This window comes from Oryza brachyantha, chromosome 4, assembly GCF_000231095.2.
Source record: "Oryza brachyantha chromosome 4, ObraRS2, whole genome shotgun sequence".
NCBI classification, from domain to species: Eukaryota; Viridiplantae; Streptophyta; class Magnoliopsida; order Poales; family Poaceae; genus Oryza; species Oryza brachyantha.
The window spans coordinates 13,213,820-13,237,876 of NC_023166.2; the positions used below are offsets into that span (position 1 = coordinate 13,213,820).

Here is a 24,057-nt window from a genome sequence, read left to right on the forward strand (position 1 = left end):
CTGCTCGCTGGTGGAGCTAAAAGGAAAAATTAATTCACCGGTGTCATCGACGTCAGAGTAAGCTAGACCTGCTCAATTTGTAGTGTCATATATCTTCGTTAACTAAACAGTGTTTCGCCGGAGGTGATCAGGGGTGGGCTCGTTGCACTGTAGCTCCGGCCGCTGCTCTGCTCAGGGAAACACGACGCAGTCGCGGGCTCGGGTCACCCTAAATTTGTGCCCCCTCCGCGACCACAGGGCGGGAGGCTCCGGACCCGACGACGACGACGAGAATAGGAGCGCCACCACAACCGCCAACGACTCGCTTGCATGGCCATGCTATTTTTCGCGGCCGAGGGCAAATTAAGCCACCGTTTTCTCTCTTCTTCTTCCCTCCCCCCCTCGTGCCTCGCCCAGACTCGCAGTTCCTGCAGCCTCCCGATCGGGCAAGGGGACGAGCTGCCGAGCCATGGAGGAATTCAAGGCTCGCTCCTTCGTCGCCTTGTCTCCCTCGGGTATGAACGATTGATCTCTGTTCCATGATTGGATCCGTTGGATCTTATGGTTTGTTGATCATTCATGGTTGGAGTTACACAGATGTATATGCTATGCCCCTTGCTTTTTACTCGAACTCTCAGCATTTGCATTCTTTGACACAGGCGGTGTTCAGTAGCATTTCAGGCGTCTGCAAAGCTTCGTGCGTGTGTGTGATTTTGCATACCCCAAAACATGGTGTTGGTTATAACGTGCTATGCAATAACACAAATAATCTTGGTCATCACGTAGTAGCTGAACAGAATTCTACACGGTATACAACTAAACAAAGGCTCTAACCCCCTTATCCAAAACACAGTCTCATCGAATTTGCCTCGGCAAATGCACGGCAAGTTTTTTTTATCTTGTGCTGCATGGTTTTACAGTTTGATTCTGCTGTTCAAGCCTAAACTAATCCGCTGAAGAAGAAAACAACCGGAAAGGAAGCCGGTTCGTTTGCAACAATGCAATTCAGTTCAGCCTACACGTTGACCTGCACGTTTCTCATCAGCAATTCAGCGTGAGGCCTTGAACGGCTGGTGGATAAGATTTGGGCCTTCAATTCTCGAATGGGCCGCAATGCAGCACAACCTAATGGCGGGTCGATAAATTTGCGAAAAACAACCCATTTTTTGGGGACCGCTAAAAAACGACTGACTAGGTCTTAAATTACTCGTTTGGGCCCTCGCTCGCCTTCCCTTCCGCCGACGACGCCGATGGCCTCATCGGCTCCTCGCCGTCGCTGGAGCCTGGAGGCAGAGAAGCCACGCCATTCCCCTTTCCCCAACATGGGAATCGCAGCTGCCTCCTCGGCTGGAAGCTCTAGGCCCCAAACCGGCTTCTCACTGGCGGATTAGCCCCTACCCGTAGAGTTGGGACCTGGGCATGTCGATCGGTTGCTGCGATCTCCGCCGGGTCAGTACAAAGGAGTCCTGGTAGTTTCTGAATTATCAAATCGATAATATTACTGTATCAAGGTGCTCCGGCGATGAACTCACTAACATCACGTCGTCACCTTTAAACCATTCAAAAGAATTCATCATCTTATAAACAACAAGGAGAAAAGGTTGGCTCAGTTGAAAAAATGAAAAAAAAAAAGGGTGTTATTTTGCATTTGTGTTTATTTATAGTGATAAGATATGCAACTTACATGTTCATTTTGCATGTTTCAGGTGAAATTTCATCAATATAAGAAAATGGGGTTATAGAATCAAGTTTTACGTATGGCGAGAATTTAAGCCTTTTGTTTTTAGTGTTGGATATTTCAGTTCGTGCATGAACATGGAATGCAGCATCTTGATTCCAGGACACATACTTTTGCTGAATCTATTTCTTGTAGGACAAATAATTTCATCATTTTATAATCTCTCTTGTATCTTGTTGCTCAGCTGATGAAATTTGACTAAGAAGGCACCATGGATAAAGTCGAGGTCGATGGGAACTTCATTGCTTCTGGTAATTGGAAGGTAATTCACCTGACCTCGTTGCACTGAAAGCTAATTGTTCTGCAATGTTAATATGATTAATTGCTCGGCAGCCAAAACTATGATTAATTGCGTTGTTCTGAGATCATTTAAAATGTAGGGACCTTTCAGACACTGCCCTGGTGTTTTTGTGATGCTTCTGTAACTGTATATATGTAATATATAACCACCCTTTAAAAACAAAAACAGTCACCTCCTGTAAACATCACAATACTATCAGTCCACCACTGGTTCAACAAAAAATTAGAGAAATCATATCATAGTTGGAGCATATATGTGATATTTTTTAGGGAAAATTTTCTTTTTGCCACTTGACAAACCTGCTTTCTCTTTTCCGCCATCAAAATTTTGCATTTATATCTTTTACCACTATTTTATTAGTATTCTTTTTCTTTTTTGCCACTATTATTGGTCAACATCAGTTGACCATCAAAATTGTCTTTAAATGACTATTATACCCTTGCAGAATTTAAAAGGACATAAGAAAATCTAAAAACAAGGGAAATACAATTTATCTTTTTAGTTTTTAAAGGTTGTATGAAAAAATTATGGTAGATGAAAATTTTCATTTAGTTCGAAATGTAGCTTAGAAAGGCAATGTTTATTTTATATCCACATATAGCTATAGCATAGGTACCGCTATTACAAAAAAATATTGAGTAAATTAACACACATATCTATGTGGTCTAAACTATTTCATGAAACAATGAAGAGCCACATCATTACACTAGTGAATTTATTATTAATAATAACAACAATAATAATATCATAATTCCTAACTTTATGTTTTTATGGAAATCTACAATTGTTAATTTTATGGTAATTGTTAAAATTCCAAGTGCTACAATATCTTGGAACATCTAAAGGGCATAATGATTTTTCCGGAACATCTAAAGTGCTATAATATCATAATGATTTTTCCATTACAAACGTTGACTGGATGGTAATGGAAAAACAAAAATGCGCACGAACAGAAGAGTGTTAAAAAGGATAAATGCACTTTTTCGATGGCGTAAGAGAGAATAAACCTATAACGATTGGCAAAAAGAAAATACCCCCCTTTTTTAATGTGGAAACATTTGATGTTATAAAGTTACCACTTGTTTTTGGTATTGTGATGATAGCAGATCACATCCACTCTTCCTTTTAATTTTCTTTAGCAATGCTGTTTGATTTGATATTTTACCTGATCGATAATGTGTAGTATGGTAGATTAAGCTGGTTTGTTCTTTACATCTTTATGCAGCTGCATGGAGCACTATGTAAGCAACTTCACAAAATAGTTCTTGAAGTTTTGGATGCTATTCCGGTCCTTGAGGCTACAAGGCCTAGAAACAGTTCCGGACTTCTTGCATTGAGTTCCTTGCGTATAGCTGTTGAGAAGGCCAAGAATCTACTTCAGTATTGCTCAGAATGTAGCAAGTTTTACTTGGTATACAGCTTTCATAAGTGCAAACATATTTTCATTTCCTTGTTTGAGAAATAAAAATGTATGGAGTATGGATACACATATTACTGATGTTAGTTGGATATTTTTCGCCTGACATAGTTGGATATTTTCACAGTTGTCATCAACTATGATGGATATGTTTTTTTCCCCGACCGGGATGCTGAATATGTTTCATCATATACAGATAGCAAATATTGTAAAATTTATTTGTTATTACAAAAATAGATAATTTTCATACTTAACATCCTGACTGCACTGCAGGCCCTTACAACAGAAAATGTCATCACAAAATTTGAGAAAGCAAGATATGCACTTCTGGAGAGTCTTCACCAACTGGAAGAAACACTTCCAGAGGCAACCAGTTCTCAGGTTGTCACTTATCACTGGTTACAAAACTTTTGTCAGCTCTGTCTTGAAGTAGATACCTATAATCTATTGCAGAAGGATCCTTCTTTACCACCTTTAACTGATTTGCAAATTGATGAACGAGTTTGATGTGCTGCAACCTACATCCTAATTGTGCCATCATGATTTACTTTAGTCCGTCATGATTTGCTTTAACTTTTCTTCGCATGCTTTTCCCCTGATATATATTTTAAAAAAAAATTCAGATACAAGGTATCGCAACTGATCTGGAGAAAACAGTTTTTTGTTTGGATCATATTCAAAGACAAGTTGGTGCGGACGTGAATCAACTAGTTCAGAATGAAGCAAAATCCAATGGGTTCCTTGATGACAATGAACTTGAATTTTTCCGGCAAACTGCTTTTCGGATTGGCATTGCATCATCAGCAGCAGCTCTTACTGAGAGAAGAGCGCTTAGAAGGCTACTTGAGAGGGCTCATGCAGCGGAGGATATGAAGAAAGAATCAATTGCATCTTACCTACTGCACCTCATGAGGAAATACTCAAACCTTTTTAGGAGTGAAACGACGGATTTTACCAACTCCTCTCTGTGCTCAAGCCCTTCTTGCTCTTCCAGTTCACTGTCCAGCTCGATCGATCTCCCTGGAAATGTCCATGCTATCGAGAAGCCGATGTCCAGGGTTGGCTCCTTTAATCTCAGGCAGATCAAAGGCTTGTCAGGCAGCATGCCATTGCCACCCGAGGAACTCAGGTGCCCGATCTCCTTGCAGCTCATGTATGACCCTGTCATTGTTGCATCTGGTCAGACATACGAGCGGGCCTGCATTGACAAATGGTTTAGCAGCGGCAACACAACCTGCCCAAAGACTCGCAACGAACTGTCCCAGCTCTCCATGACGCCCAACTACTGCATCAAGGGTTTAATAGCGTCCTGGTGCGAGCAGAACGGGGTTCTAGTTCCATCAGCGCCACCTGATTCTCCCAAGCTCAAGTACCTGCGGATATCATCCCTGACAAGTAGCAAATGCCTCGTGACCAACGGTGTCAGCACGATCTTGTTCGAGGATGCAAAGGACGAGGCCAAGGTAGGCAGCAAGGTTGCTTCGGAGAAGTGCACTCGCCAGAACTCCGGTGAGGCTCCATCAGAGATATGTGAAGTCGAGATCTCGCCGGAGAAGCGCCCTCGTGGGAACTCCGGGAAGGTTGCACGGGCGACATGTGATCTCTGGGTTCGCGCGCTGAGCAAGGACTACGAGGGGTGTGTCGACGAGCAACGTGAGGTGATCGAGCAGATCAGGTTCTTGCTCAAGGATGACGGCGAGCTCAGGAACTGTGCGGGTGCTAGTGGCATTACCGAGCTACTCATTCAATTTCTGGATAAGGCTCTCTGCAGAGACGATTTTCAGTGTCAGGTGGTTGGAACAATGGCTCTTTTCAACCTTGCGGTCAGCAATGACAGGTAAAATGTTACCTTTGCTTTCTTCACTCTAATCAAGTAACACTCAAGGTAGATGATTTGAGCTTAGTTGCCTTCATATCACATTTTCACCTCTGCATCTGATCTTTTCAGGAACAAGAAACAGCTGCTCTCAGGTGGGGTTATCCCCATGATGGAGCAGATGATACAGATGCCTGAAACCTACGAGGCTGCCGTCGCGATGTACCTGAACCTCTCCTGCCTCCCCGAGGCGCAGGTGATCATCGGCCAGAGCAAGGCCACGCCTGTCCTCATCAACGGCCTGCGAGAAGACGGCTACCGGAGCAGGACCTGCTGCCTCGACGCCCTCCTGACGCTGTACAACGTGTCGCTGCAGCCGTCGAACATCCCGACCCTCATCGCCGCCGGCGTCATCGAGAGCCTCCACGGCGTCCTGGCGCCGTCCTCCCCGATGACGGAGAAGGCCCTGGCCGTGCTGATCAACCTGGCGCTGACCCGCGCCGGCAAGAAGGAGATCGCGGCCAACTCGGACATGGTGGGCGCCATCGTCGTCATCCTCGACAACGGGGAGCCCGCCGAGAAGGAGAAGGCCGTGTCCTGCCTGTGGATCATCTGCAGCGGCGACGAGGGCGGCAGCCTGATGGTGCTCCAGGAAGGCGTGATCCCGGCGCTGGTGTCCCTGACGGCCAACGGCACGGGCAAGACCAGGGAGAAGGCGCAGAGGCTGCTCCTGCTGTTCCGCGGGATGCGGCAGCGCGAGCTCGAGCAGCTGCAGCCGCGGGTGGAGCTGCACGAGGCGGTGAGCCAGGCGACCGCGCAGCACGAGCAGATGCAACTGCAGCTGCAGCAACAGCAGCAACCAGCGACGGCGCCCGCGAAGAAAGGCAGCGAGCTGGCCGGCGGCGGCAAGAGGCCGACGCCGCGGCTGCGCAAGTCGAAGTCGAAGCTGAGAAGGTTCAAGAGGGCGTTGGTCAGGCTGCTCCGGAAATGGGGCATGCGCTGATCGGCGACGACGAGAGAATTGTGCGCCGGCTACTGTGAAGAACGTGTACTAACCGCAGTATCGTGTTAATATTTCCTGCTGGGTTGACTTAACTTGTGTTCGTCTCGCGCCGTGTCGCGGTGTGCCTGTGTCAGTAACCTTGTGATAATGCAAGATTAGTAAAGAAGGGTTGAACGTGCATAACGCATACGGAGTACCAAAAATGTACGTTTATCTTTGCAACAAAGATTATGTCCGGTCATACATCAAAAAAAAATCTAAACATCTACTCTCTCCTAATATAATTATTTGTTGACGAAAAAAAAGGGAACTTCGCATATGAATGGATGCCTAGATTTATACAAAATCACCTGTATGCGTTAACGAACACGACGCTACGGTAGAGGAAGTTTCATACTGCTCCTAATACTTGTCGTTTTACACAATAATAATAAGGTCTCTAAAAAGAAAATTAATCACTATTTTCCATATATAAATAATGACCAAATATATAATTTTATTAAAGTATATTTCAAGATTAATCTATATTATTCATGATTAAAGTTACAGACGTTTGACCTTAATTTTATCTAAAACAACTAGTATTATAAAACCAGTGAAAGTATATAAATATGTTTCATTACTCTAACTATCATGGACTCAAATTTATAGCATGGTACAAAACCACCTATATTTTTTGTGTTCGTGATTGTCTTAAGAATTGTTAAATATTCGATTTGTTGCTTCAGTACTTTTTGTAATGAACCTTATCATCACATAGTTTTCAATTTTATTGTCCTTACCATCACATCAGTTGCCACCACCTTGCTCCCTCCCCTCCACTTGCTTAGTTCACCCACTGTGTCTGTTGTTCTTTTATGCATTAAAAACCAAACCTTATAGGTTAGAGTTCTATTTTTTCTTATAGTTTTGAGACTAGTGTAACCTTTACGGTCCTACTTCTTTGCCAACGTGTTGATCATTCACTTCTCCACCCACCGGCCGTCCCTCGTATTTGTGTCATTCAATTTTTTTAAAAAAATTAAACCTAGTCATCATCGACTTATTGGTGTTCTATTTATATAGGTTATAAAAATCCTCCTAACCACCGACGCACTACTCCTTTGTTGCCTTTGACTTGCCCTATGGTCGCTCCTTTTCCTTGTAAGCTTGGTAAATTGTTTGATTTGTATTTATTGTCCAGCCACTTCAAGCTCTATCCTATGCGAAGTTGAGTTGTGGACATGTCTTCAACTTTAATTCTTTTGTTCGGCATGCTTGTTTGTGTAGCCCTAATCATTTTTCACGCGAACGCTCCTTTGATTGTCTACCTTCACAACACTCATCTTTGTTGTCACTGGGATTTTTAATTTTAACATTGTCGTCAACTCATCATCGACTCATTAGGGTTATATTTTTCTAGTTTTTAAAAGTCTTGCTGCCGACCATGGTCACGTTCCTTCCCTTCGTCTTGTCCTATGGTCACTCCTCTTCCTATACACTTTGGACATGGGTGATTCATTAAATCCAAATAAACGATTTAGGCACGTATTTTACAAGTTTATGGTATAGATGACAACCTATAATATTATACCTTGATATAAGTTTAAATATCAAACATGTATTATACCATGTGCTCCGATCAAAACGGGCTCAATTCAAACAAAATGGTATGCCACTCCGATGTCTGACCGGATTCAACTGAACCGAACTATGGATTGTATGTACGTATGGGCCAGTATGCAGGCCCTTGGCCAAGTTAGCCTATGGGTTGCAATCTTCATGCTTCTAAAATGTGCAAAAAGAAAGGCAAAAAAAAAAAGAAGTCAAAACTGCGTGCGAACTGCGAAAGCCCGTGGGTTTTGACTTATGACCCCGAGGGCTCCGCTGCGACTAGCCCTCCACGATCCACGCCTCGCTTCTTCTCTTCCCCACCGTCTCCGATCGAGAGAGAGAGAGACGAAGGGCACAAGACAAGCAAATCAATCCCCGTCCATAGCTATCCAGGCCCGAAATCAGATGCTCTCTCCTGCTGCCACCACCACCACCACCACCACCACCACCTCCTACTGCTCCTACTCCTCGCGCGCTCACGCCCCGACGCGCTCCGCATCCGCGGGCGCCGCACGGTTCCGCCCCGCGCGCGCCATGGCCACCTCCGACAACGACCCCCGAGGCGCCGCGCCCGCCAGGTCCGTCGCCGTCGTCGGCGCCGGCGTCAGGTGCGGAGGAGCCGCTTCTCTCTCTTGTCTCTGTCTCTGGGCGTGCTCCTGTTTGGCTGGCGCCGCCCTAGGTTTGGGTGCCCCGTCGCGAGGGTGTTCTGATGAAATGGTGGTGGACCTGCAGTGGGCTGGCTGCGGCGTACAAGCTGAGGAAGCGCGGCGTGCAGGTGACGGTGTTCGAGGCGGCCGACAGGGCGGGAGGGAAGATAAGGACCAACTCCGAGAGCGGGTTCATCTGGGACGAAGGGGCCAACACCATGGTGAGCGCGTTGTTGTGCGTCGCTGCTTCTGTTTGACCGGAATTTCAGGCTGTCTTGAAGTGCATTACTGCAATGCTGCTTGCGTATGTCTTGGATTGTGGCGGTACCGCACTAGTCCAGTCCACGGCTGGAGTACGTTAAGTAGTGGCCTGTATCCACACGAGCGAGTCGTGCTCCTTGGTGCATAGACGAAGAAGATTGTGTTTGTAGACGAAATGCAAGCTGCTCACGGACGCACACAGTTATTCCGGCAAAAAGAAAGAAATTCTTCTTCTTCCACCTCTATTCCACGATAGACATGAGCCATTTTTCCTATGAACATCATCGAACACCATTATGTAACTTATCGTGGCTTGATTCTATTTCATTCACCCTGATCTGGTCTTACAGTTATGTTATAATTATTATTCTACCATATTGTTTACTTTGTACTCTTAGTACAGTAACTAATTTAAATACTTCACTGACAAATTAGCAGCTACTATGGTATACTAGTCACATTTGTGTTTACCTGCATGAAAAGCTTATCGTGCCTGCTTGTTCCAATTAGCTTCTCTCTGTAACTTAATTGTTTTGTGTCCAGACAGAAAGTGAATCTGAGGCAGGCAGGCTTATTGACGATCTTGACCTACAAGGCAAACTACAGTATGTATGTGCTAATTTTACCTGTGAATAAATAGCTATGTTGAATGTCTTTCTTTTCATAAACTACTCTTAATGTGTTTAATATTTCAATATCCTTTAGCCTAACTCCCAACACAAGCGTTACATCGTCAAAGATGGAGCACCGACACTGGTAAATAGACTTTCATGATATGATGCATCTTCTTTTACTCTTCCTATTATCCTATTATATGCCTCGATTTTGATTATTCTTCCTTTTGGTCATATAAGATTCCCTCAGACCCCATTGGGCTCATGAAAAGCACTGTTCTTTCTACAAAATCAAAGGTATGTTGAGTGATGATCGCTATAATGTATCATGACCTCGTAACTTATTTGCGACGAGTTGATTGTTGTTGCCACTTGCCATTCATGGATTAAAATGACTAGTGTAGAAACAATCATATTAAACTGCTAATTCTTATGCTCGCCAAGATGATCTGAATTACTTGTTTTCAGTTCACAATTACAAATTTGTACATTTCCTTATCTTTCGTATTCAAGCTATGTGATTGCGATCGTCCTATTATGTTACTGTTTTGATTTTAGTAAAACACATCGTATCTTTGCAGCTTAAGTTGTTTCTGGAGCCATTTCTCTACGAGAAATCTAGCAAAAGAAACTCTGGAAAAGTGTCTGATGAGCATTTAAGTGAGAGGTGAACCTTCATACTGATGGTATTTTGAGTTGTTACAGATAACTAAATATGAATCTCTGACAATACAATACATTCTTTTCCCCCTGCGTGCTTCCTGCATTCGCATATTCTTGTGAATTTGGGAAATGCAGATATAGACTTCATAGCACATACTTCCCTTTGGCTATGGAAACGTTTCTTTGAACATGTTTCATGTCAAACTTTAAGACATCAAATCAGTTTAATACTGGATATGATGCATGGAAATAGTATTTAATCATAATATTATAATGTTACCAGGTTTTTCAAATATTTTGCAATAGAATTTAGTGGTCAAAGTGCACTTCTAAGACCTTGATGTCAAAAACATCATGTTTTTGTGACCATAGGGAATACCTTTGCAGTGTGACTTTCTTATGTGTCCATAGAGATAATTGGGTTTCCCTTTTGCAGTGTTGCAAGCTTCTTTGAACGTCACTTTGGAAAAGAGGCAAGTTCATTTTTATTGAAGCCATTAATGGATTGTTGTTAATACAATCAACACTTTGCAACTTACATGCCCATTATAAGCAGTAGAAGCTAAGAATTTATAGTTCTATCACAGGTTGTAGACTATCTTATCGATCCATTTGTGGCTGGAACAAGTGGAGGAGATCCCGAGTCACTATCAGTAAGTTACTATAACTTGTCCCTTTATTTGTATTGTTTATAAATTTATATCTACAGTTTTATTTGTATTTATATGATAAACTGTAATCATGTGGATATAAACAACATATATGCTTGGCATTTTCATGTGTCCTTAGAGATGATAACTCATAACAATACTCGTTCAAATTGATCAGACCATATTACCTTGTTATGTAAAACTGTTCTGGTTGAGTAATATATATTTTTGTGCAGATTCGTCATGCATTTCCAGCATTATGGAATTTGGAGAATAAGTAAGTTTGACGTTTGAGCATGATGCTTATTCAACATTTACCTTACCATTATTTGGCTTGTCCACATTGATCGTGCTATATCCCATGCATTCAAATGTCAACAACACCATGTTCTCATATAGTCATATTTACTGCATAGTGCATTTTCACCATTTCATTTGTCCTTGTTCCTTGCATCTCATTGGTGGCTCATGGTGTCCTTACTGCTTATTATTTGTTTACCTGATATGCACCTACTTGATGTTGAGGTTATGGTTTTTGTTCTGCGGTGATGGCATCATTAATGCTTTCTTTGGCAATCAAAACTAAAAATCAAGACACCGCCAAAAAATGGATGTTTTTTTTATGAAAACTAGAAAGGGCAGGCCCCTTTCCCATTCTATTACTAGGATTGCAGCAAGGTTCTTACAGAGACTTTCAAACTGAATGAAACGAAAAAATAAACAGGACGCTCACAATCTTCCTTACATTTCTACATGGTGCCACCCTGCCATCTGACTTTGCTAAAGGAATACCCAGGGGCTAAACCATTTTCTACTCCCAACAATCTGCAACTTATTACAAGTTCAGCCAAAAACAGTCAACTTTTCTCGGAAACATTCCTGCTACCAAAACCCTCTCAAGATATTTGATCCATCTCCTATGAAAACCACTTTTTGTACATCCTTTCTTTCTTCCCTTCATATCCCTTTCATTGCAGCTTCGCTGTCTTGAATCTCCAGCCCTTGCTTGACCCAAACACCTCACTTGCCACCTCTTTTAGTCGCACCCCCACCTGCATTCTTCTTTGATCCTCCTCCGATTTCCAAAAAAAAAGGATGTTAAATACAACAAGTACATATATCTATCAAGATCATGAATAAAAGTCCAATTGCTATATGTTCAATTCGTTGGAACATAATATGATCTAATCCTACTACGTAAGTTAAGTTTGTCTGTTAAAGATGGAAGGAAATTATGGTACCACTCAAACAACTATACAAACTTCAAAAGGCTTCTAAATTTTAGCAGATACACACTTACACAGTGATTTACATATGGAGCATTGTACCTAGAAGCTGAATTTGCTCATAATTGTAAAGTATTTTCTCCCTAATTAGCTAGACACTTAACTTTTTTTGAGCTTGTAGAGTCAAATAGGCCTCATTCCTTCTTTGGGTTCAACTCAATTTGCATTACAGCATTTCTATTGCAATAAATACTTTGTGCCGAGTTATGTTCTTTGGTCAACTTTTTCCTAATCTGTTGCATCGTGCATCTTCAATTCTCTCAGGTATGGCTCTGTCATTGCTGGTGCCATCTTGTCCAAACTATCCACTAAGGGCGAGTCAGTGAAGACAGGAGGTGCAACGCCTGGGAAAGGAAGGAATAAACGAGTGTCATTTTCATTTCATGGGGGAATGCAGGTACTCCACAGATGTCCTGCGGTTTCTTTTGTCAGCATCAAAATATCAAAGACAAAGTGTCAAACCCTGAACCCTAGTTCGAGAAATTCCATTCATGTCACTTAAAAAAACTGAATGCCGGAATTCAAATGTTGCGAATTGAAAAGCAGTTATTTTCCTGCAACTAGGACATATGTCCAATCAGTAAAATATCATTGCTGCTTTAAGTGGCCTTTCAGGCCAGAGAAAAACCATCTTGTTTATATTCATGATCCAGTCACTTATCCATCCACCTGCACCCTGATGGTGCCATAATCATTCTTTATCCGCTCAGCGCGATTTCATGAGATTGCATAAGTTTGGTTGAAGAAAAGTCAAACAAAAGGCTCAACATTTTTTTCCAAGCATTGGGACCTGTTGTTAATATCTTTAACATTAGCTGCTGAGAAGTACGGGATGTGCAATAGAAGTATGACATGAACCAAAACTATTATGCACAAAAAAGAGGTCAAGAGCCTTAGACACCACCAAATAGTTTGAATGATAGTGATAATGAATAACCTTTGAAGATACCCATGCATTTTGGGAAATATTAATCATGTAGTGTTCTTTATCAGTTGAATGTGATGCCAGTCACAACTGCATGCTAACCATGCTGAATGTTTTGTAGATGTACAATTTAACATCTGGTGTCTAAAAGTTTTATGTCATTCACTTCTTTTCAGTCACTAATAGATGCACTTCACAATGAAGTTGGAGATGGTAACGTGAAGCTTGGTACGGAAGTGTTGTCATTAGCATGTAGCTGTGATGAAATTTCTTCATCTGGTGGTTGGTCAATTGCGGTGGATTCAAGAGATGCTAAAGGGAAAGATCTCAGAAAGAACCAATCCTTTGATGCTGTTATAATGACTGTAAGAAAAAAAATGATCCGTTTTCATATTTTTAGAAGCCTAGTCATTTGAAAACAGTCACAAAGCCAAAAACTTTACCTGTGTTTTTTCTCCCCTTTAGGCTCCATTGTCTAATGTCCAGAGGATGAAGTTTACAAAAAATGGAGCTCCCTTTGTACTTGACTTTCTTCCTAAGGTCAGGTTAGGATCACTCTTTTAGATTTAACAAATTCAATTTTGCATGTTTTTGTTGAGAAATTCCTCTTAATCCATCGAATTGCATTTATTTTCATGAGAATCATGACTCGATAGAGGATCGATGCCATGGAAAATATTTATGTTTATCTTCTAAATTTTCTATTATACATGTAAGATTGTCTCTTAGTTTGTGAATTCGTACGAGTCATAACCGCTCCTCTCAATCTCAGCAAATCAATAGTCATCAGTTATATGGTGTATCTGAGAACACAATCAAAACTACTGTTTCCAAAGGCCACATGTTTCAACTTTCACACAGTTTTGAACAGTGTATTAAAGTAACAGTCAGTGGCAAACCCAGGACAAAAATTACCGGGGGTCCAATACGTACTATGTTAGCACTAATCTTGACAAGGTTTGTGTCTTAGCATGTAGTTAGCTTCATACGTGATGTGTTCACCCTAAGTCCTGGGTGTTCATCTATTGTTTTTGCTACTGTTCTTCTTCCTCGCGTGTGTTGTGAGAGAGTGACTCCTGGGCAAAGCTAACATACTAATTATCTAATTTTTATACTTGTATACTAATTAATATGATATAATTTAGTAAGAATTGAATAATTTATCCGGGGTCCGAGGACCCGGGAAGCTGCACCTGGGTTCGCCACTGGTAACAGTGGTTTGTAATGGCAACACATGGTGATTTTTAACAGCCTCATCTTTTCACTTCTGCTTATGGTTATATGCCAAAATTTGAATTTCAACCTTAACTTTGGAGGTGATTTTGAGGGGTTTTTCATTGTAGTTTATTTTTTAGCCTTTGCTTTTAGATATCTAAGAACTGAAGAACACATATATAAAGGTAATATCACGAATTATCTTGTGTTTGCAAATATGTTGTTTGGCTTTTTCAGTCAAAAGCCAAAAGATTAGGCCTAAGTAAATTTTGCATTTCCAATCAAAACAAGTAACATATATGTTGATCATGTATTGAATGTGAATTTGAAACATGAAGATAGATATATCAGATTTATTTTACTGGCATGAACACACATTTATTGTAATGTTGTTATTATTGTTTGCTTACTTATACACTGTGTAGGCAGACCTTTCGTTTCTGTTTCTGATATTCTTCCCTTATTGGAATTGTACTTCCATATGTTAAGAATTGCTATGTAAGATGCATTGTAGTACATATACGTGTATTTTGGAAATGTAACAGCCAAACCAGTGTGGTTAGTTGCTACAACCTATGTGCTACTGTATTACAGAATTATGAGATATTGGACTCTGATTTTTATCATGATATAGTGATGATTAATTAAAAACTTTATAGACCCAAACTATGCAGCTCCTAACTGGATTCATTAGAACTTATCAACTATGCATAGAAGCCTTAATCCATACGTATTTTTTATATACAGGTGGATTATCTTCCACTATCTCTCATGGTAACAGCTTTTAAGAAGGAAGATGTCAAAAGACCATTGGAAGGATTTGGCGTCTTGATTCCCTACAAGGAACAGCAAAAGCATGGTCTGAAAACCCTTGGTAGGTTAACTCAGCTTTACATTTGTATTTTTATTTTTCATCTTGTGTGGTTGTGCCTTGTAGCTGCTTATATTTGAGCAGCGAATTAAATTATATCGATTCATTATTTAAATTAGCCTTGATATATTGCTCCACTTGTATTCAGGTTATTTATTCTTATTTGTATTTCCTCTACATCTATACATTGTACAGGAACTCTTTTCTCCTCGATGATGTTTCCAAATCGAGCTCCTAATGATCAATATCTATATACATCGTTCATCGGGGGAAGCCATAATAGAGACCTTGCTGGAGCTTCAACGTATACTGCATATTGTTTATGTTTTGTTTGCTTTTCGTTTTTGCTAGACTTTTCTTATATATATACATATGCAGGGCTATTCTGAAACAGCTTGTGACCTCTGACCTAAGAAAGCTCTTGGGTATTGAGGGACAACCTACTTTTGTAAAGTAAGTGATGAGCAAATTACTGCCTTGACTTTACAATATCTATACGCCTACCCCCTTTGCACCTGTTTTACGGCTTGTCGTTACTAGGGAGTTTTAAGGATTCAAGTTTTTTTGCACTACCACATACTCTTCCAAATTCAATATGTTCGTTTACACAGGCATGTACATTGGGGAAATGCTTTTCCTTTATATGGCCGCAATTATGATTTGGTATTGGAAGCTATAGCAAAAATGGAGAAAAATCTTCCAGGGTTCTTCTATGCAGGCAAGTCAATGAAGGCACCCCTACAGTACAAAAGAAATCCTAGATATTTGAAACATATTCCTGTTGATTCAGATGTGAATAATTTGTAGTTTCCATGGCAGTCTTACCCCTTGCTTTTCTGAGAATGATGCTTAGATAAAGGAAACATGTATAACATCCAGACAGTCTTGCCCAAGTTTCCTGTAGCAAGCCAGAAATAGTAATCCAGCAAGTAATAGTTTACCTTGAAGTTAACTTGTAAAAATAATTTAAAGTTTTTTTCTATATGTTCAGGAAATAACAAGGATGGGTTGGCTGTTGGAAATGTTATAGCTTCAGGAAGTAAGGCTGCTGAGCTTGTATTGTCGTATCTTGAATCTCACACAGATCAAGACAATTAACGTTTAAGGTATCTTACCTGTCTTTAAGCAACGGCAGACCCCCCCCCCCCCCCCCCCCCGGTTCTCTCTGGCCCTTTCTATGTAGTTTTGAAACATTCACATTATTTCCAGTTTCGTTTTTTTTTGTGCTGCAGTATATCCATTCATGTAAAGATGGGAAAATTTTAAAATACATTCTGTTGGCTCGAAATGCTCTTATGTTGTTTTGAACAATCATCCTTGTCATGTACTGTTTTGATGACAAAATAAATTTCTCAAAGTGTTCTCAGAAAATGGCATATTGGCATGTACATCTTGGCCAGTTTGTTTTTAAGCAGTACAGTTACCGGATTGCTTCAGCCTCAATACTTTTGTTATCTTTCAATCTTGTCCCCTTATAATTAACATTCCTGTATAGCTTACTAGCTTTTACCATATACCCTATGAACAATAGTCATCCATGTTTTACTGACCAGGCTTTAGAATTATTTCCCTGCCATTGTCCTTTATGAAGTAAAACATACATCTCCTACTGTGTTTGACATCAACAGCCATTTCTGACTTAATTTTGTGATGTCTCATCAATCCATTCTACTATTCTAGGATAGGCAAAAGAGGTTTTCCTAATCATGGTACATACTCAAATACGTAGCTACCTAGTACAAGGGTTAGACACTATTGAGTGCTATGAATCCGGACAGGGAGAATTTATTAATACTAGGTTTATACCACTTATTCACCATATCTTGTCGTTTTTGCTTATGCTTATAAGCCAAAATTTGAATTTTTAACCTTAAATTTGGAGTTAATTTTAGGTTTTTTTCACCGAAGTTATTTTCCAGCTTTGGTTTATAGATCGCTAAGAAAAATGTATATATATTCTTTTGTACAGAAATTATTTTTCGTTTGCAAATATACTGTCAATCAACCCAATCACTATTACTATATCACCAGTACTAACTTTAGGCCATAGATTCCCTCTTGGAGCCACAGTTTGACACTCCAATTGACCGAAGTACTAAAGGTCCGCTCGGCTCAGTTTGCAAACAAAACTAGGCATTGGGAGAATCCAGGTAAAGATACGCATGTACCATCTGCGTGCTCCACTTGATGTGTGCATTATTATGCTGTTTGTCTCTTTTATCTTTGCTGTCCTTCTTTGAAGTCTTAGAGTACTCCATAACTACCATGGGCCACACAGGATTATATGATGCTTGAAGCTTGGTTTTGGTCCATGTGTATGCACTATAACTACATCATTTATCTATTTTTTGATAGACATGTTCATGCCAAAGTGCAATAGCCCCAGTTCAATCAGAAAAGAACACATGCAAGACAAGGTTTGCATTAGTGCAACCACCTAAGAGCAAGTACAATAGCATGCTGTGCAAACGAACTACAAGTCTACGTGGAGGAGAGAGAAAATAAAAATATAGTGTTTTGGCTCTTTTGTAAGAGCTAGCTCTACACATGCTTTAAGATAAATGCATTAGAAAAATATTTGAGCCAACATTATAGCTAATCTATTATACATGTTAGATTTAATATAAATTTATAGCTAATAGTTGGCTCTACTAATAAACTTCTCTAAAATAAGGAAGCAAGAGTGACAGTGGGAACGATAGGAGACATTGGGGCAATTTTTTGTTGTCTGAAATGATACTTGCTTGAGCTTGGTGTAAGAAAAAAAAAACAGAGGGGCATTTGCTTAGACCTGGGAACTTTAGGGCACAAGCAAACATGAGTAGGGTACTCCTGGAGGCTTTATGTCTTCCATTGCGCTTTTCCTTTTGGGCACACCCAAATAGTATTGTATGAGCATGGCGGCCACTGGCCATAAAGGAGCTACTCCATAGGAAATCCAAAGGCCAGGCACGCTCTTATTTATCTTCTCCATGCCTGAAGGACTGGAACGGATGGACCTTATCCATGGAGAATGGAGCTTCTGGTGTGTTTTGTACTTGTGTTGTTTGTCTGAAGCTATGCATTTTAGTTTGCATTTGGACTGCCTTTGGCGCCTTCAATCACACAAGTTCCTGCTTATGTTGACATAGAAACAGTGAGTAGTGATTCTTTACTTGGGGTTATCGTTTGTCATTTTATTGAAAAAGTACAATGGTATATTTGCAAACGAAAAATAATTTATAAATTAAACTTTTATATACGAGTTCTTGGCAATCGAAAAGAAAGACTGAAAAATAAACTACGATTAGAAAAACAAAATCAACTCTAATTTAATGTTGAAATTTTAAATATTGGCTTAGAGTAAGTTAAATTGTAGAACCAACTTGATAGCTATAAGCTCATGGTAAAGCTAATATATATAATTGATTGGATGTAAGGTTGGATCTAATTTTTTATCTTATTTTTTCTCTAACATATGCATTTAATGTATTTTTCTTAAAGTATGGTAGAGTTAGCTCTTGTATAAGAGTCCACCCCAATTCTTTTTCATTCATTCTCTCCTTCACATAAGCTTATAAGTAGTTTATAGTTTGCTAAACTCGTTCTTATAAGCGTATGCAGAAGAGCGAAACAATGAGTCAGTCAGCCTCATCCAATGCCGTCCACGGCCTGGGTTTTGGTCAAGTGCCAAATGGTTCTTCTCTGTTTCATATATTATTGTAAGCAAAAGCAAGAATCATCGTAGAAATACTTAAAATTAATCTTGCGTACGAAGCCTATGTTTTATTCAGTCCAAGCCGATTTTGATTTGTTCAATGCCAATGACCAAGAACTGCTCAGGCCTCGAAAGCTAGTGTGCCTAGTACCTAGCATTAGCAACAAACGAGTCTCGACAGGAGTTGAGCTTGGTGGCTAACCATTTCGAACATGGCTAGCGGAGTAGCGGTAGAGGGCAAGCAGTGTCTAGTATAGTTAAAAATAGCAAGCTACTACCCACGACTGGGTTGGTTAGAGTATCTCCTTGCTACATGGCTCTTCAGACTAAATTTTAGTAATTTTGATAAAAATTTAAGCTTCGATATACTTGCTAACCGGATGGTCAGGCTAGGGGTGTAAGGGTGTAAGTAGGTAAACCCGCTAACTCGCTTATAGGTTAATTAAGCGGGTTGTCCACCGGGTTACCTGTTTAATTGACCTATAAGCGGGTTCGCAGACCGGCCCACTTACACCCTTAGGTCAAGCCATCCTGCCGCCCAAACTGCCTCTCCTACTTATCAAATTTGGTTATTTAAAATTGTTTGGCCAATTATGGGTCCACACATATTATCTTTCTCTACGCACCTAGAGAGATATGAATATAGATGTTGGAGTGTATAGCCAACATGGTGAGAAATCTTTTGGGCCAGTGCGCCAAATAGATAAACAGAGAGCCATAAATGAAAATACTGTTAGTGAACACATCATCGTCCTATATATCCCATATATGTACGACTGATTGTGTGGATGAATATCCTCATCCTCAAGCTCCTTGTGGCACATGGCTACAAGCAATGTAGCCCCTCAAAAAATGCACAATAGCCCAGCTAAAACCATACTACTATAGTAGTAGAAAACAGCAGCTAGGTTCGATGCTCTATTACCTATAGCTAGCTACCTAGCTAGCTTGCCAATGACAAGGAGCTACCTAGCTAGCTTGCCAATGACAAGGAGATAAAGCATTTGAACTGTTTACAGCACGCATAATAATTGGATATGTGCTCGAGGACTAACAGTTCTTGTTATGTATCTGCGAGCTATTTGTTGGTATATGCATGGTTTGGTAGCTGTTGGACTGAAGCATCCCTGTGCATGTTTTACTGTTGTCCCCTCTTGCTCCTGTCTAGTGCGCTGAAACGTGCATTTGGAAGAATGTGTATTTTCATACATAATTAGTACTGCAAGAAGGTGTCCCGAAAGAAATGTAAGATTTGTAATGGTGCGTAAGAGCAAGGCTAATAATATAGTGCTAATAATATAACCAACAAGCTGGCTATAAGATTTTTTATAGCTTTTTCTTAGCCCACCTATATAATAGTTAGCTTTTCAGCATTAATGCAGAACCCACATGTTACTCTCACAGAATTTTTTGGTTCTTTTGCCTGAGCTAGCTATAAACTTACAACCCGCTTACACTCTCTCTCATCTCCTCTCTCCTCTACATAAGCATTTAGTCAGCTTATAGCCTTCTATTATACTTGCTCTAACATTGTTTTATTAAAACCAAAGAAAGAAAAGGTATAATCATGCTGTTTGGTATACTCAGCTGGAAATGATCGAATATAATAACCAAAAAGGACAGAAAATACCTGTGGCTTAAACACTGGATTTTCCCAACCATTGGACCGATTTCCCTAGTCAGCCTTAAGCCCTTCAATGATGTTTCCTCGAATATTCGAACACCGTATCTATCAACCGTGTGCACCTAATGCAACTATGCTTCATGGCAGATTAACAAACTGTAAACGCTATCTGATAGCTGCTGCAACATGTCAACATGCATGGATGCAGTCATGCTCATGATGATTCGATCCACCCATGAGCTAGCTAACTAGCTAAGGAATTTGGGCTAGCTAATACACATGTATACCACTTGACTTCATCAACTTACCAAAACAAAAGGATTAAAAATTGAGTAGCTAAAGCACGCAATCCATGCATTGGCCGCACCCTATGATAGCATGATGCATTTCCTTTTCACTCTAACAATAGTATAATGTAAATCAATACTTTGTCTATCCCAAAATAAGTTATCTTTTAGTTTTTAAATATAATCTTTGACTATTCGTCTTATTTGAATTTTTTTACGATTAATATTTTTATTGTCATTAGATGATAAAACATGAATAATATTTTACGTGTGACTAATTTTTTAAGTTTTTTTTATAAAATTTTGAAATAAAATGGATGGTCAAACGCTAGATACAAATAAAAAATTGAAGTTTTTATGGGACGAAGATAGTACATTTCTGTATTGTACTGCTACTAACTCTGTTTTGCATTGTTTTATATTGTAAGACTTTCTCGTCATTCTTAAATTTATTCACTGATGAATGTATTATATATATATATATATGTGTGTGTGTATATATATATATATTCATTAGCATTTATACGAATGATCTTATGTTGCGAAATGGAGGGAGTATATTTTATTTGTCCGTGCAAGCACTGAAACATTTATCGTAAATTGTGGCCTTCCAATTGGAGACCCAGTAATCGATCGTTGAATGCTGCGTGTGCCTCCGGACACAAGCAAACAGACGATTATGGTCCGTTCCCCAGCAAGAGTTGACTCGTGCCGGTTCTCTCCTCTGCAAAAAACCTGCACAAATCTTCCTTTTGTTCCATCACATATCTCCTCCGTGTACTACTTTTCACTTTCTACTGACCATCCGTACTTGATTTGGCTCGACGGTTATTACTAACATGGGTGCAAGGCTGAGTGGCTGCCTATCATTCATCTCTTCCATCTCACACAAAACCAAGGAGAAAAAAGCCCAACCAGATCGATATACGTGATGAATTGCCTAGACAGTAGACATGCAGTCGACAGCTTTCCCTCTCTTTTTTAAATCTCCTTTTCTTTTCTTTTCTTTTCGTTTCCTCTTTTCTTTTTTTTCCTCCCATTGGTAGGAGTATGTGTGGATCTGCCGATCTGGGTCATGGCTAGTGGCGAGAAGCGGAGAATATCTGTGCAGGTAAGAGAAAGCGAAAGAGAAAGGGAAAACCCGCCGCGACATGCACGGATCGAACCAGACGGGGGAGTACGGCGCAGCCAGCGCTTGTCTGCTAGCGCTCGCACCATTTGCGATTTTTGCATGCACGTTCCTCCACAGATCGTGTGATCTCTAGCACGTAAGAGTGGCAATTTAATTAGCGAAGCAACTGGCCAGCACTTGATGCTGCATCAACACTCCAGCTTACGAAATAGTAGCATCAACGCGAGTATAATAGCGATCAGTACTACTACAGTATAATGCGAGTATTTGGCACGATCGGAGCAAATGGGGCGAGCTCTCCGAGGCTTTGTTTTGGCTGCCTCGATACACCTCTTCGCCGTCGCCATGCCGTCGGACACCGGCAAGTGCGTCGTGTATATATATATATATGTGTGTGCTTGACAAGTTGACAAATGGCACGCCACGGAGTAACGCAAGTAGATGCTGCTGCTCGTGCTGTTCCATCGAAAATGACAAAGCAAAATGGCCTAGTTGTACGTACGTAGAGCCAGCCACGTAATGTTAGCTAAAAGAACACATGCCAACTGGGGACCCGTTTTACTCAAGGGTGTAAAACGCAATTAACCGCCCCGTTACGCTTTCACGGGAAAGAAGAAATGACGCCGCCCGGGGGTATCTTTTCAACTTTGCCGATGAGCAAAAGCCAGTGGTGGAGTAATTGTCCGGACGATTGTGTGCTAACTGCGAAATCACATAATTTGAGGTGCCAGAAGCGGTCACCTTTCTCCAGTGCTGCAATTGTATTTATATGCGGTATGAATAGCCGATACCATGGCGTTACATCTAATGGTAATCCAGCCGTAATTAATCTCCTCTATCTCTATCATCACAAACGCATCTATCCAGGAGTTGTTATAGCCGGACCACATGAGATAACGATTATATATATTGAACTTTGCATGTCTTAACATTAACTATGTACAATTTTTTATATGTATTGTAACATAAATATAGTAAAAATATCGGTGATGGATCATGGACGTTCCTGTCCGGGAGATGGCTCCGCCACTGAGCAAAACATAGAAAAAAAAGAACAAATGAATCGGGGAAATCGCCGTGCTAAGAGTAAGAGGACACGGCAAGAGCAAGCAGCAAAGCGCAGACTGCCTCCGTTGAGACAACAGCCAAAAGAGCAGCCAGAGAGGGGAGCAACGCAACACATGCATCATGCATCACGAGACGGGCGGGAGGCGGGGGGGGGGGGGGGGGGGGGGGGTACGTACTTACACGTACCGTCGCTACGACAACATCACCATATCCTTTCTCCTGCCAACTCCACCCGCAAACAACTGCAGGCGAGACCCGTTCCTCGCTTCCTGGGCACCGGCTGACCTGACTCTCTATCTCATCATCTCATCTCCCTCTCCTGCAAATGCAATGGGACCACCTGCGCGGCAAGGTGCAGGAGCAGATAACGCAGGGCAGCCGGTGGTATGGACGTATGGATAGCCTCGGCTCCGACACGTACGTGTTACGGCCACGGGTAGCCCTGCATTGACTCGTACGGACTAGCTAGACTCTGGTAGGCGATCGGTCTGACGCAGCGGCAGGCGGAACCCATACGCTGCCCGCCCAGGCTCTAGGGATCGATCGATCGATCTCCGGACTCCAGAGCAGCAGCAGCGGCAGTAGGAGCACTGTAGCCGCGGCAGTAAACGAGCGAGAAATACGTGCGAGAGGAGTGAATGCTACTTACGTAGGCAGTACAAATGTACAGCCGTCCGTATGTATGTATCTCTCTTATCTACCCAGGGACTTGACTTCTGGTTTGCATGTATGTATACGCGAGAGTAGTAAAACGGTAAAACCGGCGTGACGGGAGGAGGAGCACAGACACCAGCGGCAGCTTTTGTAGCGACAGTGTTTTTCTTTAAGCGGAGGCGGAGGCGGAGGCGGAGGCGGCAGCGCGGCAGCGGGAGCAGCGCGGAGTGCGGGGAAAGAGAGATAGCGAGGCTTCCTTCCCTCCCTCGCAGCGCCGGCGGCCGCGGCGGCACCGGCTTTATCGGGGGCCACGACGAGCGCGACGCCAAAGCCACATTGGGCTGCTTTCTTTTCGTTTTTTTTAGCTGGCAAAACGAAAAACATAATTATTGTAGGATTATTTAAGTATTAATTATTGAAAAGCTGAAAACGAATTATTTGATTTGTTATAGTAATTTTTATGTATTCACATGAAAATTATCATTTAATGGTCTAAAAAACTAACTAAATAAAAACGATGATTACCTCAGTCCAAACCCCAAAGAAGATCGGGGCCGTACGCCGTCCAGCCGAGAGCCGACCACCACTCATCCGCAGCGAGAAAAGCCACCCGCCC

General features: G+C 41.3%; 1 protein-coding gene across 1 annotated transcript; it reads left to right on the forward strand.

Moving 5' to 3' along the window:
* Nucleotides 1-386: 386 nt before the first annotated feature.
* On the forward strand, nucleotides 387-16,348 carry LOC102717797 (U-box domain-containing protein 6-like). The gene is made up of 21 exons (XM_015836774.2): nucleotides 387-494; nucleotides 1,902-1,979; nucleotides 3,244-3,429; nucleotides 3,709-3,816; nucleotides 4,059-5,272; nucleotides 5,384-5,924; nucleotides 9,299-9,364; nucleotides 9,461-9,511; nucleotides 9,610-9,666; nucleotides 9,951-10,036; nucleotides 10,469-10,505; nucleotides 10,620-10,685; nucleotides 10,919-10,959; nucleotides 12,233-12,365; nucleotides 13,070-13,258; nucleotides 13,359-13,433; nucleotides 14,856-14,982; nucleotides 15,175-15,283; nucleotides 15,358-15,432; nucleotides 15,591-15,697; nucleotides 15,971-16,348. The coding sequence occupies exons 2-21, from the start codon at nucleotides 1,929-1,931 to the stop codon at nucleotides 16,075-16,077; spliced, it is 3,426 nt and encodes a 1,141-aa protein (XP_015692260.1). The 5' UTR covers nucleotides 387-494; nucleotides 1,902-1,928; the 3' UTR covers nucleotides 16,078-16,348.
* Nucleotides 16,349-24,057: the final 7,709 nt, after the last annotated feature.